We start from the raw sequence: 23,345 nt of genomic DNA, 5'->3' as shown, positions 1-23,345 counted from the left end.
TATGACTTGAAATTTAGCTGGAATGACTTTGATGCCTGTGCAACTAGAGTGTAGTGATTTATTTAGTAGTTTCTCAATATCAGTCTGGCCCAGAATTCTGAATAATTAGAAGATTTTTTTTCCCCATTCTACCTAAAAGTTATAAAACCTCAAAGTAGAGAACCAGGAAGAAATAACAGGCCACATAAATAAATATAATCTTTCTCCTTTTATTTTTATTTCCACTTAAAATACCAAAAGGATGCACTGAAAATTATGTTGGAATGTTTTCACAGCTCTAACATGAACATTTATTTTGTATTTCAGGCAGTTTCCCTTAGTGTTCAGCAGGAGACATCCAGCTTAGGTCCTGGATCTGCACCATCCAAATTACATGTTTCACAGATTCCCCCTATGGCAGTTAAAGCTCCCCATCAGGTTCCTGTGCAGCCTGAGAAAAGTCGTCCAGGTCCATCCTTACAAATTCCAGATACGAAAGGAACTAACCGGGATCCCCGTCTTAATAGGATGAGTCAACATTCTTCTCATGGAAAAGATCAAAGTCACAGGAAAGAATTCCTAATGAACACACTGAACCAATCTGATATTAAGACAAGTAAAACTGTACCCTCTGAAAAACTAAATTCATCCAAGCAAGAAAAAAGTAAATCAGGTGAAAAAATAACCAAGAAAGAACTTGACCAATTGGATTCTAAATCCAAATCTAAATCTAAATCACCGTCACCTTTGAAAAATAAATTATCCCACACAAAAGACTTGAAAAATCAAGAAGCTGAAAGTACAAGGGTGTCTGATATGAGCAAGAGAGATCCAAGATTAAAAAAACATCTTCAGGATAAGACTGATAGCAAAGATGATGATACAAAGGACAAGAGAAAAACTGCAGAAAAAAAGGATAAAGATGAGCACATGAAATCATCTGAACACAGACTGGTGGGAAGTAGAAATAAAATCATAAATGGCATTGTACAAAAACAGGATACAATAACGGAAGAATCGGAAAAACCGGGGACAAAACCAGGGAGATCGAGTACTAGAAAGCGATCAAGATCACGATCACCCAAGTCTCGGTCACCAATTATACATTCTCCCAAGAGAAGAGACAGGCGGTCACCCAAACGAAGGCAAAGGAGTATGTCTCCAACCTCAACCCCCAAAGCTGGGAAGATTCGCCAGTCAGGAGTTAAACAGTCACACATGGAGGAGTTTACACCTTCCAGGGAAGAAAGAAGTGCAAAGAGAAGTACTAAACAGGATGTTCGAGATCCAAGGCGGATAAAAAAGACTGAAGAGGAACGACCCCAAGAGACTACTGGTCAACATTCTACCAAGTCAAGCACTGAACCAAAGGAGAATGTAGAAAATTGGCCAAGTTCCAAGTCTACCAAAAGATGGAAATCCGGTTGGGAAGAAAATAAAAGGTAGGGTGTTAACATTTTTAATCAAGTAGAATAATGTGTATCTTTAAAAATATAGTGTTACTTTAAAAACTGGATAATGTTTACTGGGTGGTATAATTAGTACTCCTCCCTCCCCCCTTTTAATTCTTAAAACCTTGTCAAGTTAAGTACCATTATTATTGCTTACCTTAACAGATAAACTGAAGATTAGGAAGGTTAACTAATCTACCTAAGGTGGCACATCCAGGATACACAAGAATCAGTATTTATATCTGATTTTCCTGACTTCAGATCTTGTGTTCTTAATCATTTAATTAACTTTTATGATGTGTTCATTTTAACCAGATCCTATTAAGGATCTTTGAATATGGTCCTGAGTATTTAAGTATTTTTTATAAAGTAACATATTCCTTTTATGGTTTCAGTTTACAACAGGGTGATGAACATAGTAAAGCTCCTCATCTAAGGCATAGGGAGAGCTGGTCAAGCACTAAAGGAATCTTGTCACCTCGAGCCCCAAAGCCGCAGCATCGATTAAGTGTAGATGCCAATCTTCAGATTCCTAAAGAGTTAACTGTTGCAAGCAAAAGAGAATTACTTCAAAAGGTAGCTACCACACTCCCATGTAGTCATGATTCTCCTTTTGTCTGTAACTTTTATAAGTACTTCTTATATTTAAAATATTTGATTTCCTCTTATCATCCCTATGCAGACGAGTGAACGTTTAGCATCTGGTGAAATTACACAGGATGAGTTCCTTGTTGTTGTGCATCAAATACGACAGCTATTTCAGTATCAAGAAGGTAAACATAGATGCAGTGTACGGGATAGTCCTACAGAAGAAAATAAAGGTGGATTAAAAAAGAAACCTCTCTTATCTGATGCTGAATTAACCTACTATGAACATAAAGCAAAACTGAAAAGGACACAGGTTCAGCATTCATTTCCAAGACTTGATCTCTTAGATCCTGATATTTTTGACTACCCTTTGACTGATGCCTTGTTGTCTGGAATAGAATGTGAGCCATCCAAAAGTAAACATGCAAGTAGGAATAGTGGAGCACAGTTTGACAGAAAAGAACAATTTAGTGAAAGAGCAAGACGTCTTTCTCCTATATCTGGGAGTCGTACTTATGCTGAGAATCTTTCACCCCATGAGGGCCGGAGAAGACATGACGAGCAAGTCTCTTCTAAAGGTAGAAAAAGTTAAATCAGATTATACCTATTGAATCACACAGCAGTGAAGGGAAAATGAACAAGCTAAGTGGGGATGGATTTTTGTGACTGTTCAGACTACTGCTTTGTTTGTTTTGTTGCGGTTTTTTCCCTCAAAGGGGAGGGAGCTAATACTAAAAGGGTCGACTGTGTGTTAGGTACTTACCTAGTAATCTGATGCATTCCTCACGGTGACCCAATGCAGTATGTATTATCCCCATTTTACAGATAGGAAACAAGACCAGAGAGGTTAAATAACTTGCTCTCAAAGTCAAATAATTAGTAAATTGTCTGAGTGGGGATTTTTTTTACCCCGGTGTGTTTAGTTCTAGAGGGCATTCTCTTACCCGCTGCTTGTTGCTGTCTTTTCCCTCCCCTCTGATAGTGAGATAGTTATGGGTGTTGTTGAATAAACATTTACAAGAATATAGGAAGAAGATTTTAAGATAATTTGATATACATTATCAGATTCAGGAAAATAATTTTTTTTTCCTTTTAAAAGGTGTACGAGAAGAGCAGAGATCACCATTCAATGATCGTTTTCCACTTAAACGACCTAGATATGAAGATTCAGATAAACCATTTGTAGATAGCCCTGCATCAAGATTCGCCGGCCTTGATACAAATCAGCGACTTACGGCTTTAGCTGAAGATAGACCGTTATATGATGGACCTAGCAGGCCATCAGTAGCGAGAGATGGCCCAGCCAAGATGATTTTTGAAGGACCTAATAAATTAAGCCCTAGAATTGATGGACCTCCTGCACCAGGTTCTCTTCGGTTTGATGGGTCACCAGGACAGATGGGGGGAGGTGGCCCTTTGAGATTTGAAGGACCACAAGGCCAGTTAGGAGGTGGATGTCCTTTGAGATTTGAAGGTCCTCCAGGACCAGTCGGGACACCTCTGCGATTTGAGGGGCCGATTGGTCAAGCAGGAGGAGGTGGCTTCCGATTTGAAGGTTCCCCTGGTCTGAGGTTTGAGGGATCTGCAGGTGGTTTGCGGTTTGAAGGACCAGGGGGCCAGCCTGTGGGCGGTCTCAGGTTTGAAGGACATCGGGGTCAACCTGTGGGTGGTCTGAGGTTTGAGGGACCTCATGGTCAGCCTGTGGGTGGACTTCGATTTGAGAATCCTCGAGGTCAGCCAGTAGGTGGACTTAGATTTGAGGGAGGTCATGGTCCATCAGGGGCTGCAATGAGGTTTGATGGACCTCATGGTCAGCCATCAGGTGGGATCAGATTTGAGGGCCCATTGTTACAGCAGGGAGTTGGAATGAGGTTTGAGGGCCCCCATGGTCAGTCAGTAGCTGGTATGAGGTTTGAAGGACAACATAATCAGCTTGGTGGGAACCTTAGGTTTGAGGGTCCACATGGTCAACCAGGGGTTGGGATCAGGTTTGAAGGACCTTTAGTCCAACAAGGAGGTGGAATGAGGTTTGAGGGTCCTTCGGTCCCAGGAGGTGGCCTGAGAATCGAAGGACCTCTGGGTCAAGGCGGTCCGAGGTTTGAAGGTTGTCATCCTTTAAGGTTTGAAGGGCAGCCAGGTCAGTCATCACTCCTGCCAAGATTTGATGGATTACACGGTCAGCCAGGTCCTAGATTTGAAAGAACTGGTCAGCCAGGCCCACAGAGGTTTGATGGACCTCCTGGACAGCAGGTTCAACCAAGATTCGATGGTGTGCCTCAGAGATTTGAAGGACCACAACACCAGCAAGCATCAAGGTTTGATATTCCTCTTGGTCTTCAAGGCACACGATTTGACAATCATCCTTCACAGAGGCTTGAATCAGTATCTTTCAATCAGACTGGCCCATATAATGATCCACCTGGCAATGCTTTTAATGCCCCATCCCAAGGACTACAGTTCCAAAGACACGAACAAATGTTTGACTCACCTCAAGGACCAAATTTCAATGGACCACATGGCCCTGGAAACCAGAGTTTTTCCAATCCCCTTAACAGAGCTTCTGGACACTATTTTGATGAGAAGAATCTTCAGAGTTCTCAATTTGGAAACTTTGGCAATTTACCTGCTCCAATAACAGTAGGAAATATTCAGGCATCTCAACAGGTAAGTCTGTTATTCTAAAGTTAATATGAACCATTTTTAATGTGTCTAGTGTTTGAGAAAGGTTTTTAGGATATAGTTTATGGGTTAAAGGGCTTTTAAAGATTTAATTTTTTTTTAGTAAATTTTTGTTTTTGGAGGAAGTTTTTAGTGTACTTCAAAACCCCAACTGCTAGGAAAATGGGATGACAGTCTTTAGGAACTGAAATTTGTGATTTAAATCCAAAATTGATCTGAGTTCTTTCAGGATCTAGAGAACCCTCCCAGTTTCCCTCCCCTTACCCCACAAAATCTTGTTTTTTTTTTTAAAAAGACTTGTTTTTGTAAGAGTCGTTTTAGGCTTACAGCAAAATTGAGCTATGAAGTATAGGAATTTCCCGTATACCCCTTGCCCTTACATATGCATAGCCTCCCTGTTACGGCTTTTCATTTTATGGGTTGATTTTTATTTTTTTGGCTTCAAAGGTATGATTAAAGTATGATACAGTTGTGTGTGTTTCATAGACCTCTGCTATATTATACAACTGTTAAGCCTTCATAAGCTTTTAAGTAACCATAAAGCTGATTTTATGGACTGTTCTTTGAGAACTTCCTTAGCCTGAGTTAAATAAACAAGAAAATCAGATTGTCCATGTTTTTATGGTCTGTAGTTTTTTCTTCCTCTCTTTTTACTTTTCACCACCTTTCTGTCATTCCAGTCAAATAGAGTTGTTTGATGTTAACTTGTTCTGCATATATTTTAAAATGCACATTGAAATAATGTTAAAGCATATGCTTATAATTTGTGATTAATACGGTTGATGTTAATGACTATTATTGTTTGCCTGTTCAAATTCTCCAGGGCTAGAATTACTGTTTTGCAGGTACTGACACTTTCTTACTAGGATGAATTTATTTATACTAGTAACATCGCATGGAAGAAAGTCTAAAACAAGAAAGCTTTTAAAGCATGTTATAAGCATCATTGTTAGAAAGCAGCCTTCTGTCCATATCCAGTGGCTTGAGAAAACAATTGGCCTCCTTAGATTTACGCTATTACCTGTTCTTAAATGATACTGTAATCAATAAGATACTCTAGAATGGGACTTGACTTAGTCTTGTTCCTACATTATACAGAATTGATGGGGGTTTCATACATAAAAAAAAATACATACCACTAAAGGTTCAGAGGAATCCTGAACAAGGCTTATAAATGAACATTTGTTTATATAGTAGCAGTATGCAGATGTCCTACCTCACTCTTGAGTACAATACAATATTTGTATGCATATACAGCTCTTGTTTCATGGCTGTTTTATTTTTTAACAGTCCCCTAAAATTTTTACAGACTACTTTGTAACTCAAAGTTTGATGGCTAACAAAGTGATCATAAAGCAGTTCAGATTGCTAATTAAAGCAGGCTCCTGAAATCTGTAAGGAAGTCAGGTCAGGAGTTCTGGCCTCAGCTCTGATATTTACGGCCATTATGATTCTGTATAGGTCACATATCTGCATGTCAGCTTTTCTGTTTGTAAAATAAGAGAATGCACTGGCAAGGTAAAGTGATTTGTGTAAGGTCACACAGTTCGCTAGTTGCTGGCTACCTTAAGTTTGCAGGGTATCTTAAACTTCAAAGAACTTTCACATCCATTCTCAGTTTCTTATAATTCTATGAAAAATCTAAGGGAAGGTATTACTGCTTTTTATAGAAGGCCTTAGAAGTGAATGAACTAGTCAGGTCATACTTTCACATCTTCATTATCATAAAAAGCTGGCCTTATGATATCTGTGACTATTTTAATGTATTGGTAATTTGAATGTTAAGATTTTAGTTAAAATAGAGAAAAAACATTCTTAAAACCAAGATTTTTCTTAAAGGTTCTGACTGGTGTTTCTCAGCCAGTAGCATTTGGCCAAGGACAGCAATTTTTGCCAGTTCATCCACAAAATCCTGGAGCATTTGTTCAGAATCCTTCAGGTATGTTAACTTTCTGAGCTTTGTGTTTCTCAAAAGATATTTATTGTTTGATTGAATAGCTACCTTGTCAGTTTTAGAAGATGACAATTTTGAGAGGGATGTGCAATTTAGAGAAATTTAATCTGACTGGAATGTTTTGCTTCCTTTCTTTGCTTGTTTGCATTGTTGACGTGTTTTCACATTAATCCCCTTTACAACTATAGATGGTTAGCCAGGATTGATAGACCACAAAAAAGAGGGAAGGAGTTTTGTTAGGTGGCAGCTAGAGGTTGGGATAGGAATGTGACAGTTGTGTTGAGATAAAATGAAATCAGTGACAAATCTCAGAAGTCTTAGTTATTTGATACTTTGAATTTTTGTTTTGTGTGTATGTGATGATCCAGTAAACATTAAGTGAATACTGGGGACATCACGTTATAAGTTGATTCATTTATATGTCTTTATGGATGCTCAAGTAATAACTGTACACAACATGCTGAAAGAGAAGTAGAAGAACACTTTTGTGATTTCCTAGATGTCCCTGATAAGCATCTATGGGATGAAGCATAACAGTGTTATGAATACAATAACAATAGTAGATACTGAGGCTTTAAAAATAAGTTTTAGGAAATTCCCTGGTGGTCCGGTGGTTAGGACTGTGCACTTGCACTGCTGAAGGCCTTGGGTTCAATTCCTCGTAAGGAAACTAAGATCCTGCAAGCCACATGATGCAGGCAAAAAAAAAAGAAAAAAGAAAAAGTTTTAGTTTTAATAGGTGAAAATGGAAATATGTAAATAAGAATTGCCGTGAAGTCAATGTACTGAGAGCTAACTTAACCAAATTGTAGTGGTACTTGCTTTATTTCTGAATCATTAAAACAGCCATTTTCAGAAACATGGTCTAGTGTGTTAGGGGTACAAATTTAGAGTTTTCGAAAAGTTCTGAAGTAATGAGTAAAGTCCTAGCCAAGCTCTAGTTTATGGATTAATTATTCAACTGTATCATCACAAGAAACTAAATTAATTTGAAAACATTTTGCTTTTAATTGCTAGACTGACAGGATTAGTATTTTCTTATTTTCACATAATGAAAAGGGAAGGAAAATATTAGGATTCTAGAGTCAAAAGAGCAGGGATAGAACCTCTCTACTCTGCTGCTATACATGTATGTAGGCAGTAGTTCATATAAGTTCATATAAGCAAATAGCCTTTCTGGGCTTCATTCAGATTTTTCCTCTGTAGATAGGATATGATAAACGTCAGGATTTGCCTGGGAATCTTATTTTTTTCAGAGAATCAAATGAGATAGCATATGCAAAAGTACTTTGTGACTTGTAAAGTGCTATATTAGTGCATTTTCCTCGAGAACTCAGTTTTTCTTGTTGAGTGGAGGGTTTGTTGTATTGGAGTTGGTAGCATGAGATAGTGTGCAACGACTGTAAATTTTGCTCTTTTTTGTAGGAGATAATATACAGAACCTGTCAGTGTTCTTTTGCTTTAACAGCCTTAGGGTGCTGATGTATACAGGGCATGGCAATGTCATAGAGGAAATCACATCTTATATCCTGGGTTGGAGGTTATTGAATATGTTAGATATGCCTGCCTTCTTCATTTTGCTTAAAGAGATATGAAAAGTATTCCGTGTTTGGCTTCTCTCAAGGTCTTTTTCTCAAGATTTAAAACCTTTTTTTCCTTGTAGTAAACATACTCATGTTCATTTAGTCATTCAAACAAATATTGATCATTTGCTGTATGGTAGGCATTGTGCTGGGAGAAGGCAATGGCACTCCACTCTACTCTTGCCTGGAAAATCCCATGGACGGAGGAGCCTGGTGGGCTGCAGTCCATGGGGTCGCTAAGAGTTGGACCTGACTGAGCGACTTCACTTTGACTTATCACTTTCATGCATTGGAGAAGGCAGTGGCAACCCACTCCAGTGTTCTTGCCTGGAGAATCCCAGGGACGGGGGAGCCTGGCAGGCTGCTGTCTATGGGGTCGCACAGAGTCAGACACGACTGAATCGAGTTAGCAGCAGCGGGCGTTGTGCTAGGATAACTTTAATAAGGTTTATCCTTCTAAGAGCTTTATAGTGTAGCAGGATCTATAGATTGTTTTTTTATTTAAATAGTTGTTCAGTTACATCTATCGGTTGATAAACTAGACACCATCATTGGGTACCCAAGTTTGAAATTCCAGGTCTGTTCTGAGAATCACCTCTTATTCCTGTTTCTAAATGCACAGAAAAGTAAATCTGAGACTGTCAAAGCTTCTTTTTGTTTTCTGTGTTTTTTTAAAAAATTATATTTTAGAGGTGTACAATAGAGTGATTCATAATTTTAAAAAGTTTTGCTCCATTTATAGTTATTGTAAAATATTTACTATATTCCCTGCATTGTACAAATATATTGTTGAGTTTAGTTTATACCTGATAGTTTGCACTTCCTAACCCTTTACTCTCTATATTTATATCGCCCTTTCCTTCTTCCCTCTCCCAACTGGTCACCACTAATTTGTTCTCTTGTGTTCTCTTCTTTTTTTGTTATATTCACTAGTTGTATTTTTTAGATTCCACATGTAAGTGATACAGTATTTGTCTTTCACTGACTTATTTCATTTGGACTGTTTTTCTTTAAACAAATATTATATATACTGCCAAATACCTCAGTGCCTTTATAAATATTAATTCATTTAATCCTTATAACAACCTCCGGTAGGAACAGTTATCATTACCCTTTTGTAAATAAAGTAAACTGAGGCACACATAAGCAACTTAGCATGTAACACAACCAGAAAGTGGAATTTCTAGTTAGAGTCCCAGGAGTCTGATTCCTGGCTCTTTTTCCTACAGTTCATGTTCTTGATCACTAAACTTGGCTGCTGGCAGACATGTGATCAGCTAGTTAGGATTCCTAGACATATAAATAACTAATTCTAATGAAATGTAAATGTTAAACTAGTGTGTGAAATGGCTGATGTAATTGACTTGTTCATGTAGTCAGACGTTTCAACAGACATTAATTAGCCTACTGTACACACGGCACTGTGCTACATGTTAAGAGTGTGTGCATGGTAAGTTGCTTCAGTCGTGTCCAATTCTGTGCGACCCTATGGATTATAGCCTGCCACGCTCCTCTGTCCATGGGATTTCCCAGGCAAAAATACTGGAGCAGGTTGCCATTTCCTTCTCCAGGGGATCTTCCTGGGATCGAACCCATATTTCTTAGATCTCCTGCGTTGGCAGTCAGGCTGTTTACCACTAGCACCACCTGGTAAAGAGTACGCAGTGGTTAGGGGCAGAGATTATGTATTGTTTTGTGGTGGTGGTGGTTCAGTTGCTAAGTCGTGTCCAACTCTGTGACTCGTGGACTGCAACATGCCAGTTCGTCCTTCACCGTCTCCCCGAGTTTGCTCACATTTATTGTATTGTGGATACAAATTGAATTTCTCCCATTAAGAGGAATTTTTAGTGGTTCAGAACTGTTGTGTAAAGGTGTGGTAAATAAGATGGATAGTAATGGTACACAAACATATTAAAATACTGTCTTTCATAATTGAGTTAAAGAATTATAATTTTTAAATTAGAACTTAGCCAAATATGGAATTGGATTGATTGATTGCCAGGGGGCTTAAGGAGAATATTATTCTTGTTTCATTTATTCAAATTATTGGAGCTTCAGTAATTTACCTCTTCAGCAGTAGTTTGAGCTGCTTTCCCAGGGCAGTGATTAAGTACAGGTCAGAGGGGTAGGTATATTCTGAGCCCTATGGCTCATCTCCCTGCATTAGTTCTCCTGGGTAGTTATGGGGAGGCGGGGGAGTTGGGGAGCTGGGCAGGAGTACTTCTGTTTAGGCTCTGGTTATTTTTTTTTCCTCTTGGAAATCTCTACTAAGAGATGGTAGCCTACTTCATCTGTATAAGACTACCTTTCCCAATATAGTTAGGTGAAGAACAGAGAATTGAAAGGGTGAAAAGTTGGATCTAGAGGTGTGGTGCTACATTGCATAGAAGGAAGCATTAAGCTTTCTGTACTCGGTCTTTCTTTGGCATGGATTAATTGGGCAACAGTGGGTAATACTGGTTTAATACACGAAAGTGAAAGTGTTAGTTGGTCAGTTGTGCCTGACTCTTTGCAGCCCCATGGACTGTAGCCTGCCAGGCTCCTCTGTCCTTGGGATTCTCTAGGCAAGAATACTGGAGTGGGTTGCCATGCCATCCTCCAGGGGATCTTCCTGACTTAGGAATTGAACCTGGTCTCCTGCACTGTAGGCAGGTTCTGTCTGAGCCACCAGGGAATGTCCTTTTAAATATTTGTGGTTCCAGTATTTGTCCTAAATAGATTTTTAAGAGGTGATGATTTGCTGACGTAAATTGCAAAGTACATTTTTAGGAGTTTTGATAATTACACTGATCTTAAGATTTTTTCAAAGTTAATATTGACAGGATATCTTAAAAAAAACTTTAAAAATGTTTAGTATAGTTTGCCTCTGTTCTACTTTTAAGAGTGTTATTTTTTTAAAGGAGCCCTGCCTAAGGCTTATCCTGATAATCATCTCAGTCAGGTGGATGTAAATGAATTATTTTCAAAACTGCTAAAAACAGGAATTCTCAAATTGTCCCAGCCTGATTCAGCTACAACACGTAAGTATGGATCTGTAATTCATCTACACAAAGCTTAAGTTATAAAGACATATGATATAAAATGATATGTTCTATGATAGAGTTCTTACAATAATTGAATTCTTAGGTATACTTTGTTTTTTGAAAATTAAATATAACTGGTTTATAATGAAACTTAAAAATTTTCTAACATGGAACTGTTACCTTTATAGTGGACACTGTTATCAGTTAACAAATATTCCTGCAAATACCATGTGCAGACTTTTTTCTAGTTGTTCTATATTATTTTAGCCTATAAAAATAGACTATTAATGAGTTTCATAAAGATTGACTTTTAACAGATCAAACATAATATCACTTATCAAAATAAATAATTGTATTAGGTTCCTTGGCCAGTAAACCTAAGATCAGAAGCCCTGAGTAGACAGGATGGGGTTCTCCATATGCTTTTAACACCCTAGTGTTCCCCTATAAAGAATACATGGAAACTGGTATTTAGAAATTTGTTTTTTTTCAATTGAAGAAGTAAATGAAGTTGCTGCTCAGCCCCCTGCTGAGGAGGAGGAAGATCAAAATGAAGATCAAGATGTTCCAGATCTTACCAATTTTACAATTGAAGAATTAAAACAGTATGTAATTTAGTTTTCTGATTTTTCTCAGGTAAAAGGGACGGTGACTTTGTAACAGTGGTTATTGTCATTAGTGCCATTCATCTTACCCCTCTTACTGTTTTATAGCAAGTATAAGGAGATTGAGTATTAGGTATTAGTAAGTCACTCATGTCTTCCTTTACCTTTATTTTCTCCTAATCATAACTTTTTTTCTTTACTGCTATTCATGCTTTTGAAGTTAAGAAAATGAGATTTTTATAGGCTGATATTTAAAAAATTAAAACTTTTCATTTTACAGAAATAAAATCAAGAAAATAAAGTTACCTACAATTCCCACTTTACTGATAACCAGTGTTAACATTTGGTGCATATATTTTCATTTTTTTATTGCCTATATTACTTACATAAAATCATTTACAGTTGCTTTATTAGATTAAGAGCAACTTCTTAAAAAAAAAATAGAACTTCTGATTTAGTACATTTCTTGATTTATCCCATTTAGACAATTTCTTGACTTCCTGAAAGTGAAGACTTAGTTGGGTCTTCTGCTGTCCTACCAGCTCTCCTCTATATAGTTATTAAACCATTTCTCATTAAATTTTTATTCAGTAGTAATATTATGCCTCTAAATATTTTGTTTTCTGTTGTATAGAATACTAGTGTACTATGCTTTGCTTTATTCTATTATTTTAAAAACGTTTTTGGAGTTTTTAATGGCCTGTTTGTTCACTTACTTGTTCTGCATTCCTATTTCTTTCCAAATAGGGAGCCCAGAATTTAAAAAAAAAACTGATTATTGCTGACCTCAGTTTCTCTTTCCTTATTCTTTAGACCAGGGTGGGACAGTTGAGTTGCTCAAAACTGTGAAGTTCTAGAAAGGTGAACCTGAATTGTTCTGCCATATCCACCTTGATACTGACATTAATCGAAGAATAGGCCAAGTATTGCCTTATTAGTGGGCCAATGATCATTCCATTATTTGCTAGAGGGAAATAAGTAACTGAGCCAGGTCTGTTGATAAGAGGGTAGACTCCATGTTCCAAAATTTAACCAACAGTAAGGTAAAGACAGTCAGTGATACAATACTAGAGAATATTATTGATCTTTGGATAGTAAGTCTCAACCAGCTCTTGGCTGAAGCGGTTATTTTGTCACATAATAATGGCTTCACCATTATTAAAATGTGGAAAATTGAAGTACTTATAACTGCCTTTTTTAAAGGCCATTAAACCATGTTATCAAAACGAAAAATTATTTCTGTATTTTTCAAAATAGACGTTATGATAGTGTTATAAATCGACTGTACACTGGTATTCAGTGTTATTCCTGTGGAATGAGGTTTACAACATCACAGACAGATGTATACGCAGATCACTTGGACTGGCATTATCGACAAAATAGAACTGAAAAAGATGTAAGCAGAAAAGTCACTCACAGGCGTTGGTACTACAGTTTAACAGTAAGTAATTCATGTGCCTCTGAACTTCTAGCCTTTAAATTATATCATTCTAAAAGTAAATTAAGTAATTGATGAGTACTAGTGAATTTTTTGAATAAAATTTGACCCCTAGAATATAAAATCTTTTTAATTAAAAAAAAATTTTTTTGAAGAGTATGTATTTGCTTGTATTAGAGTACAACACAGGTTTGTTCCAGCTCTAAAACTTCAAGGTTCCATGACTGATTTTTTTTTTTTTTTTTGGTAAATTGTAAATGAAATTTATTTTACTTGCATAAGTAGTTGTAACTGTAGAGGTAGTGGAATGTTGATACTAAGATCGTAATTGTTCATTAGTTGCTTTATGTTGTCTATTAGTTATGGGGCTCATAGAGATGACAAAATTTTAAATAACCAATATTAAAGTATATTGTAGAAGAATGAACTTTTTATATTGAAATGGCATTATAAGTAAGAATTTAGAATCAAATGAAAATACTCTTTAACTCTTTTTAAGGACTGGATAGAATTTGAGGAAATAGCTGATCTCGAAGAACGTGCAAAGAGCCAGTTTTTTGAAAAGGTACACGAAGAAGTTGTACTCAAAACTCAGGAGGCTGCAAAAGAAAAGGAGTTCCAAAGTGTACCGGCTGGACCAGCAGGAGCAGTTGAGGTAAAAGGGAAACATTAAATTTTCTATCTCTGGTCATGCCTTTCATTTCCTTTAAGTAAATAACCATAAACATATAACTTTATTTACATCCCTCTTTTAATGAATTTAAGATTTCTTGTGAGCTTTACTCTTCTGTGTTTTTCTTGAGTTTGGTTTTGTATTTTATACAAAAGTGAGAGCAGTGAAATGTTAACTATTTTTGCATGGAAGAATGCAAAATTCTTAGGTCTTATTTTGTATTATATATTTGAACGTTGTTTAAATTTGCAGAAAACTCATTTTCTCCACGTAACAAAATGTTTGCTTATTTTTAATGGGATTAAATGTGTTGTTACATAAACTTCATTTTTATATGATTCTATTTTTAGAGTTGTGAAATCTGTCAAGAGCAATTTGAACAGTACTGGGATGAAGAGGAGGAGGAATGGCATTTAAAAAATGCTATTAGAGTAGATGGAAAGGTAATTTTCAGCTCTTTATGACGTACTTTATAAGGAAGTGTTAAGATTTAAAAATTTTTAATTTTGTAGGGATAGTTCTACTTTGAAAGAAAATTGTTTTTGTTTTATGGTTTTTAATAAAAGCAGTATTTCTTAAGTATTAGACTTTAGGGAGTCACAGTATTTGAGATGGAAGGCATTTTACCAATCATCTGGTCTTGTACTCATTTTATAAAAGAGGTTGCCTAACTAGTTAATGATAAGTCCAGCACTAGGTCTTCTGAATCTAGCTAGTCTTCTGCTTAATCACACAATTTTGATCTGAAATTATACTTCATCAAAACTCATATATTAACTAGTTTACTATATACCATGTTAACTAAATATACAAAGGAAGCTTTAAGAAAAATCAGAATGAAAATTTTGTTTTTATCTGTTTTTCTGACCAAATGATTTTCTTTGCCTTTCCAAAGATAGTTTACCTTCTGGTTTAAATTTAAAAAGAAAATTTTGTCAGAATAGTCCATTAGAAATGAGAATGCATGCATATGAATACTTAATTCGTGAATACTTAATTCTTTTTGTTAATAATAACTTTTTGTTTTTGCTTCAGATTTATCATCCATCATGTTATGAAGATTATCAAAATGTAAGTTCTTTTTGGTTACTCTTTGTTCTTATTTACATTGACAAATTTTATTTTTTGCATCTCAACATTGTTAATCTTGATATGTTGAGCTGTTAGAGTTGATGGAGCATTTAGGTTGTTCACTAAATATTGGTGATAGATTGATATGGTCTGTTGAGATTGTGTGTCATTTTCCTTGCATTCTTTTCATTTGAATCTTGATCTTACTACAGCATTAGGCCTAGAGAAATGTGAGGAAGACTGAAAATGAGAAGGTTCATGATAGTAATAATATTGAACAAGTTATAGGTCACATTTACTTCTTTTATATACCCTACTCAGCCACGTAATATAGGAATAATTTTTAAATTATCATATATGAATTATGAAAAGACATCAGTATATTGACTTTAGAAGTTCAAATTTTCATATTTGTAGAGTGACCATTTTTTTTAAAAAACTAAACAGTGAAACATATTAATTCTCAGTGAATATGTTTCACAGGTTCAAGGGGCAGTTTGGAAGATATACTTAGGTCACCAAAAGATCAGACTTCACAGGATGTTTTGATGGTTTGGGAGGATTTTTTAAAAATCCTCAGAGTATTTGAAACTAGGAGTCACAAATCCCAGGATATATGTAGGGGGTTATGCTGCTGCTGCTAAGTCGCTTCCAGTCGTGTCCGACTCTGTGCAACCCCATGGACGGCAGCCCACCAGGCTCCCCCGTCCCTGGGATTCTCCAGGCAAGAACACTGGAGCGGGTTGCCATTTCCTTTTCCAGTGCATGGAAGTGAAAAGTGAAAGTGAAGTCGCTCAGTTGTCTCCGATTCTTAGCAACCCCATGGACTGCAGCCCACCAGGCTCCTCTGTCCATGGGATTTTCCAGGCAAAAGTACTGGAGTGGGGTGCCGTTGGGGGTTAAAATATAGAAACATGTCTAGTCATTTAATCAACTTCTTTTGGCCTCATGACTGCTTTTCTTACCTTATCTCATTACTTGAGTAGATATCAAACACTCAGTATACATTCTAATTGGCTGCCTTTATGGCATGTTTTGCAGGACAGCAGGGTTTTCAAATTGCATTTGGTATATATATGTTTCTTTGCCCATAAAAGGGTCTTATAAAACTAAATGTCATTTAATGTGGTATTTATCGGTACTTAAAGGGTTTTTCATTTTGTAGACATCTTCATTTGATTGTACACCATCTCCCAGCAAGACACCAGTTGAAAATCCCTTGAACATTATGTTGAACATTGTCAAAAACGAATTGCAGGAACCCTGTGAAAGTCCCAAAGTTAAGGAAGAACGAACTGATACTCCACCAGCTTGCACAGAGGAAAGCATAGCAACAGCCACTGAAATTAAAACAGAAAATGATACAGTTGAGTCAGTTTAAATAAAATGAGAAAGGTATGTTTTTCTTTTAAAAAAAAAAAAAGCTGCTGTTGAAATCTAGAAGGTGAAGAAATTTTTATGTATATATAGACATATCTATATAAATTGTCTAGCTGGGGCAGGGCCTTCAGCTATCATTTGGTTAATAAATACATTTTAGTATTTGCATTTCCTACTGCCTGCACAGTTTCAGGTGCTTGTCGTGTGAAAGTTCTGTAGATGTGTGCAAATTTAACAAAATGAAATTGTATGTGTAAAAATGTACGATTTTCACTTGTGAAACTGTAAATTATAAATAAAAAATATTTTTGCTATCCATGGAGTGTAATATTTATGCACACCATCAAATAAAGACAGTGTTTCTGTACTTTTTATTGGGCGAAAATGGAATTAAACAGCAACCTCAACATAAGATTTTTTTCTAGCAGCTTCCCATGATTAAAGCAAAGTCTGAATTACTTTAATCCTTCAAAAGGGGGTTGTGACGAGAGCACCGCAGGACTTTTCTCAAAATGAAAAGGCAGATTTGAAAAAAAACTTTTAAACGAAATAGGACATATTTGCATATCTATCTATCTATGTATGTATCTCCAGCTAGAGAGAACCATCCAGATGTCCATTTTTGAAAAGTACCTAATGAAGCAACTTTTATTCTTGGACACTGATGCCCTCAAAAGATTAACAAATATATTTAAGTACTAAAGGTGATTTTTTTTTTTAAATGACATTTTTCAGGTTTGTCAATTTAATGCAGATGAACATATTTCTATTTTAAGTTACAGGGGAATCTGTAAGAATGTTAATTTGAAACATGGTTAACCTTTTTTCCTTTGTTGGTTTTGACTGAATTAGATGGATGCCATGACATGTTAATATTCATACATGTAATAAATAGAATGATGAAGAAACTCCAGTTTGTATCTCTTTATTTCTTGAGTGCCTTCAGAAAGTGATTTCCTTTTCCTTTGTCTTTCATCACTCTGTTCTTTAAAACATGAAGAAGGCACTTGCTATGAGCTGGGCACTCTGAGATGCAAGATTAATCTTTTCTGCCATCTACTGGAGGAGATAGGCTATTATAAAACAACAAAAGTCTGTGTTTAGCACTTATTATATGGTAGGCACTTACATGGTAGGTATATTACATATACTCTGATGGTTACAAATAATTCTAAATGGTAGATGGTATTCTCACTTTACAGATGAAATTAAATCCTTCATTTATGAAGTTGTAGAGTGAACCTGGCTTTGTTTCACTTCATTTCATACTATTTCTGCAAATTACAAAAATCCCCTAAGACAACAAGGCACACCAAACTCTCTGAAGGTTGGTTAAGGAAGACTTTGTATGTTGAGGTGGTAGAATCTGAGGGCAAACTAGAGTCCACACTGGGTAGCAGGCAAGGGTATCTATGAAGAATGAGCAGCAGATGTGAAGGCTTGTATTACACTGATGACCACAGGAGCCACTAGAAATTTTAAGCAGAGGCGATAGCCTATCTGCATCCAAGGTTGGTCTTCATTTTTAAAGAAAGTGAATAAAAATTGAAAGATTTGTAGTAAATGCAGTGGGGAGGTCCAGTGAGAAAACTGGTCTCCACTAGATTTGAGACAAACATTTATGATTTGCGAGAGATAAAACATTCATATGTTGTATGAACAATGTCATGGAAGAAATGCTGCAGTCTAAAAATGTAGGCCAAGACTTCATGTGCCTTTTTGGGGGAAGACCATCCATAGCTTTTATCAAATGCTTATAAGTATGTCACAGTCGAGGAAGGGGACATTCAAACCTACATATGTATCGAGAATATTCAGGGAACATTAAAGACTCATAGGTGGGAAGGTGAGAAATAACCACAACTGAAGAAGCAAAAACCAGCAACTGGGAAACTGTTTTCCAGATAGGTAGTCCAAAAGGTCAAAAACAGAAAAAGTGAGAGGTATCCCTTACTGACTGAACAACAGTTGAGTATGGGTGAGAGGTGACAAGCTATTCTATGAAATTTAACTGGAGAGATTTGATTGTAGTTATATAAACAGATGTTAGCACTTAGTTTACTAACGGAACTCACTGGAGAGACAGACTGAAGACGGAAATGATGGAGAGACCAGTCTCAGCTGGAAAGAGATGTGGCAGAATAGCACAAGAGGACTTAGTCTGAGGAAGGACAATATTTGTCTTACATATTCACAGGTATCTGCAGGTGAAGTTGAAAATTCAGTTCCTAGTTTTTGATGTAGATGTCAGGTAGTGACTTAGAAGGATGGCCCTTCAACTTGGCTATGCATTAGAATCATGGTGAATGCTAAGAAGAGACTGCTTACCTCCAGTCTTACTTAGTAGATTCTCAGAGACACCTCTAATACGTAAAAAGCTCCAGTTACACCAAAACCAACGTTCTATGTCGATTACATCCCCATTAAAAAGCCGTATGGTTAATTCTAGTAAATAGCCAGATCTGACAACTGATCTAGAAATCAGCAGCACCTACTTTTTTGGCTGTTAAGAAAATGGAAAAGAGTTACACATACCATTAGGAACTAGAACCATTACTCTACACAAGAGAGTATAGCAAGGAAAGCTAAAGGAGGCCCCAGGGAAGATGGAATATTGTCTTTTTTTTTTTTTGGTCCTGCCTCACAGCATGCAGGATGTTAGTTTCCAGATCAGGGATCGAACTTGTGCCCCTTGCAGTGGAAGTACGGAGTCTTAACCACTGGACTGCCAGGGAAGTTCCTGGAGTACTGTCTGGAAATAAGAGTTGGAAGTTTGTGAGAAGAAATAAAAGGAATATTTCACTGTTTATACCCTCTTTACAATATCCTCTGATTTTAACATAATTTACCTACTTTTAACTTCCAACTTTCATGTTCTGTAAAATACAAAGTAATTTGTTATTCAGCTAACAATAAGCTTTGGGGAGAAAAATAAGGACCTCATATATTAAAAACATAACAAAATAATGATATCAAATGTGTCGAATCTAAAAGATAAAACTAGTAAACAACAAAAACAATTTACAAATATAGAACTAGTAGTTAGCAGTGGGGAAGTGGGAAGGGGAAGAAGAAAGGTAAGAGTAAGGCATTCAGGGGTACAACACCTATGTGTACAGTCAACTACAAGCAAATACTGCACAGCACAAGGAATATGCCCAACCAACATTGACAATAACTATAAAGGAAATATAACCCTTACCACAAAAACTGTACATCACTGTTGTACATCTAACACCAAATGTCAAATATACCTCAATTTAAAAAAAAAACTAAAGGTTCTCAGAATAGTTCAACCTAAAAGACAATTTTAGATTTTCACTGTATTTTCCTGGATGGCTTTCTTTATGCCTAGTTAGCACTCACTGAATGCTTTGATGGGTTTACTCAGAATATTCAGAAAGATAGAATAAGGTCTCTAGGCATTGTTTGCAAATAGAAAGATATAGCTGACTAAAGAGGAGGCAGTCTGGAGGTGGAGACGGAAAATCAGGTAACTGTCAAGAACAGCCTGAACTTCTGTGGGAGTAGGAATTTTGCTCACTCCTATATGGGGTCAGCTCTCTGAAATAATGGGCACTGCTGGGCAGGTGGGGAAGGACAAGTTAATAGAATAAGAGCAAAAAAGCACCCATGGGGCAGCCCAGTGAGGGTTTAGAGGGGAGCACAAAAGGGAAGCCAAGAAGGTGTAAAGGCAGAAAGCAGAGATGGTTTCCAAAACCCACTTAATTCTTGTCCTGGGGTTGGCCCTACTCCCTCCTGTAGAACTAGATGGAAAGAGTTAGTTTACAGAGGATTATAGGAACAACCTGCTTTATCACCCCACTTTGCAAAAAATGAGATAGCCAATTTTACTTGTAACCACAAATTTCCTACTTACAAAGGGTTCTGATTCTCTGGAATGCCGATACCCACTTCAGTGTTCTGAAATGTTTCACTTGAGAAACTTCCTTCAGTTAGTCCCTCACTTACCTTGAAATCCTGTGCTTTTATACAGCTGGCCTTTTCATTAAAATTGCTCTCCTGAATATTATCAATGACTCCTTGCTAAAATCAGCGTCCTCTTAGCCTCTTAATCATTCTTGGCTCATATACTTCTTAAAAGTTTGCTTTATGTAAGAGTGCATGTTTTCCTGTGCTTCCTAATTTTACTTGAAAGTGAAAGTGAAGTCACTCAGTCGTGTTGGACTCTGTGAACCCATGGACTGTAGCCTACCAGGCTCCTCCCTCCATGGGATTCTCCAGGCAAGAGTACTGGAGTGGGTTGCCATATCCTTCTCCAGGGGATCTTCCCAACCCAGGGATCAAACTCGGGTCTCCTGCATTCCAGGCAGACACTTTAACCTCTGAGCCACCAGGGAAGCCCTAATTTTACTTAGGAATATCTAAAAAATAAAAAATTGATACCAGACAAAAATAGTTTCTTTTCATATCTTATTCTCTAAAGTAGCCACTGAGTTAACAATTTAGATCTTTACCAAACTTTGGAAAATTCTACAAACTAATTTTTAGAAATCAGATGAGATCACATATGTATTGTTTTGCCTTCTTTTTCATTTACTGTCTTACAACTATTTTCATTTTGATTAATGCATGGAGAGCTGCATTTCTCCTCATGTAATATTTCATTATATGAATATAACATAATTTATCTAGCCATTCTTTCCCTAATGTATATTCAAGTTTCTAATTTACAAAGTACTACAATGATTACTCAATATCTGGGTCAGGAAGATCGCATGGAGAAGGAAATGGTTCCCTACTCCAGTATTCTTGCCTGGAAAATTCCATGGGCAGAGGGGCCTGGCAGGCTATAGTCCACTGGGTCACAAAGAGTTGGACAACACTGAGTGACTGAGCACACACAAATAATTCACTTCTGTTTTCAAAGTCCCTCATATCTGTAATATGTTCCCCTTGTTCCCGTTTTCTTTCCTTTTCTTCCTCAGATTTGCTATTTGTTCTTTTCAAACACCAGCTACTATTATGATCAATTTTATTTGTTTCATTAATTTCTGCTTTTATCTTTAATTCAAGTTTATTTTGGGAGATTTTCCTTTTTCTGCTTCTCTGTTTTCTTTCCTGATTCTTTCCACCAAATGTATATCAAAAGTGCGCTGCCTTATTCCCTCAGGGTGTTTATCCATACAACAGAGCAAAAAGGAAAGTCTTTACCATTATTATAATGTGGCTACAAACACTGGATTAATTTGGAGTCAGTCATAGTGGGTTCTAACTCCCTATCACCTAGCTATGTGATCTTGGCCAAATCTTGGTTTCTTCACCTGTAAAAATAGAAATAATAATACAGATTAAGACTATTTACAAATCATTTAGCATAAGAACTGGCCCATATTAATTAACTCAATAGATGTCTGATAAGACAAAAGGCCTCAGTTACACCATTTACAAAAATGAGAGGACTAGGCTGACTAATCTCAAATTCTCTACCAACTGAAAAATTTTGCTTTTGGCTTCACTGAGCAGCAAGTAGGATCTTTGTCCCCCAAGCAGGGTTCAGACCGGCACCCTCTGCAGGGGAAGCGCAGAATACTGTTAGGGAAGTCCCTGAAAAAATTTATGTTCAATCTACTAGTTCATTTACCGGACAATCAACCAAACATCAACCCACTCATTCACCCAAACAACAGTTAGAAAGCACTTCCCTTAAACTAAGTATTCTAGATGTTAGGAATGCCACGATGGACTAAACATATACTTCCTATCTTCCAGGTCAGAGTCCCTAGGGGGTAGGAGTGGGCACCAACTGTTAAAAGGTAACTAATACAAGGTGATAGGAGAAGGCGATGGCACCCCACTCCAGTACTCTTGCCTGGAAAACCCCATGGACGGAGGAGCCTGGTAGGCTGCAGTCCATGGGGTCGCTAAGAGTCGGACACGACTGAGCGACTTCCCTTTCACTTTTCACTTTCATGCATTGGAGAAGGAAATGGCAACCCACTCCAGTGTTCTTGCCTGGAGAATCCCAGGGACGGGGGAACCTGGTGGGCTGCCGTCTATGGGGTCACACAGAGTCGGACACGACTGAAGTGACTTAGCAACAACAACAATAAAAGGTGATACTTGGTCTAATAAAGACCGTGGGAATTCAGAGACTTTGAGGAGTATGCACAGCAAAATCAAGACTTAGGTTGGATACCTCATGCGGGGACTCACTACTTACTAGCTGTGTGTGCTGTGCTGTGCTTAGTCGCTCAGTTGGGTCCAACTCTTTGCGACCCCATGGACTGTAGCCCGCCAGGCTCCTCTGTGCATGGGATTCTCCAGGCAAGTATACTGGAGTGGGTTGCCATGCCTTCCTCCAAGGGATCTTCTCAACCAAGGGATCAAACCCAGGTCTCCCGCACTGCAGGCGGATTCTTTACTGTCAGAGCCTGCTGCTAAGTCACTTCAGTGGTGTCCGACTCTATGTGACCCCATAGGCGGCAGCCCACCAGGCTCCCCCATCCCTGGGATTCTCCAGGCAAGAACACTGGAGTGGGTTGCCATTTCCTTCTCCAACGCATGAAAGTGAAAAGTGAAAGTGAAGTCGCTCAGTCGTGTCCGACTCTTAGCGACCCCATGGACTACAGCCCACCAGGCTCCTCGGTCCATGGTATTTTCCAGGCAAGAGTACTGGAGTGGGGTGCCGTTGCCTTCTCCAAATGTACCCTCAAAAATTAACTTTGGCGTTAAACTTCTCTGTCTGTAGAAAGGAACAGTAATACCAACCTGGTAGGTTATATTAAACAACACATCATTCGAATTCAACGAATGGAGGTTATTATTATTACAAGAGGCGATGAAAGGTAAAGAAAGGCATTTACTATATTTCAAGAGAGGAAAAGCAGGGTCAGGGGACTTTCCCAATTGTGTTCACAAAACAAAACCTGTGGCAAGGCAGTTAAGGTTGGGGGGGGG

At 37.4% G+C, this 23,345-nt stretch overlaps 1 protein-coding gene across 3 annotated transcripts in view; it reads left to right on the top strand.

Moving 5' to 3' along the window:
- PCF11 (PCF11 cleavage and polyadenylation factor subunit) overlaps positions 1-17,316 on the top strand; it is a 25,047-nt gene extending 7,731 nt beyond the window's left edge. Inside the window, exons 5-16 of one of the 3 annotated variants that reach the window (XM_010853207.1) lie at positions 307-1,421; positions 1,826-2,006; positions 2,113-2,203; positions 3,118-4,682; positions 6,537-6,636; positions 11,135-11,254; positions 11,757-11,862; positions 13,120-13,303; positions 13,800-13,955; positions 14,324-14,416; positions 15,009-15,044; positions 16,210-17,316. In XM_010853207.1, the coding sequence (XP_010851509.1) occupies positions 307-1,421; positions 1,826-2,006; positions 2,113-2,203; positions 3,118-4,682; positions 6,537-6,636; positions 11,135-11,254; positions 11,757-11,862; positions 13,120-13,303; positions 13,800-13,955; positions 14,324-14,416; positions 15,009-15,044; positions 16,210-16,425 (3,963 nt within the window). In that variant the 3' untranslated portion in view covers positions 16,426-17,316. Of the gene's footprint in view, positions 1-306; positions 1,422-1,825; positions 2,007-2,112; positions 2,597-3,117; positions 4,683-6,536; positions 8,450-11,134; positions 11,255-11,756; positions 11,863-13,119; positions 13,304-13,799; positions 13,956-14,323; positions 14,417-15,008; positions 15,045-16,209 lie in introns of those variants that run through there. The other 2 variants (XM_010853206.1, XM_010853209.1) reach the window with 2 other exon arrangements.
- Positions 17,317-23,345: the final 6,029 nt, after the last annotated feature.

The sequence above is a fragment of the Bison bison genome, unplaced genomic scaffold, assembly GCF_000754665.1.
Source record: "Bison bison bison isolate TAMUID 2011002044 unplaced genomic scaffold, Bison_UMD1.0 scf7180017864324, whole genome shotgun sequence".
Lineage (NCBI taxonomy): Eukaryota > Metazoa > Chordata > Mammalia > Artiodactyla > Bovidae > Bison > Bison bison.
This window is presented reverse-complemented; position numbering and strand designations above follow the sequence as displayed.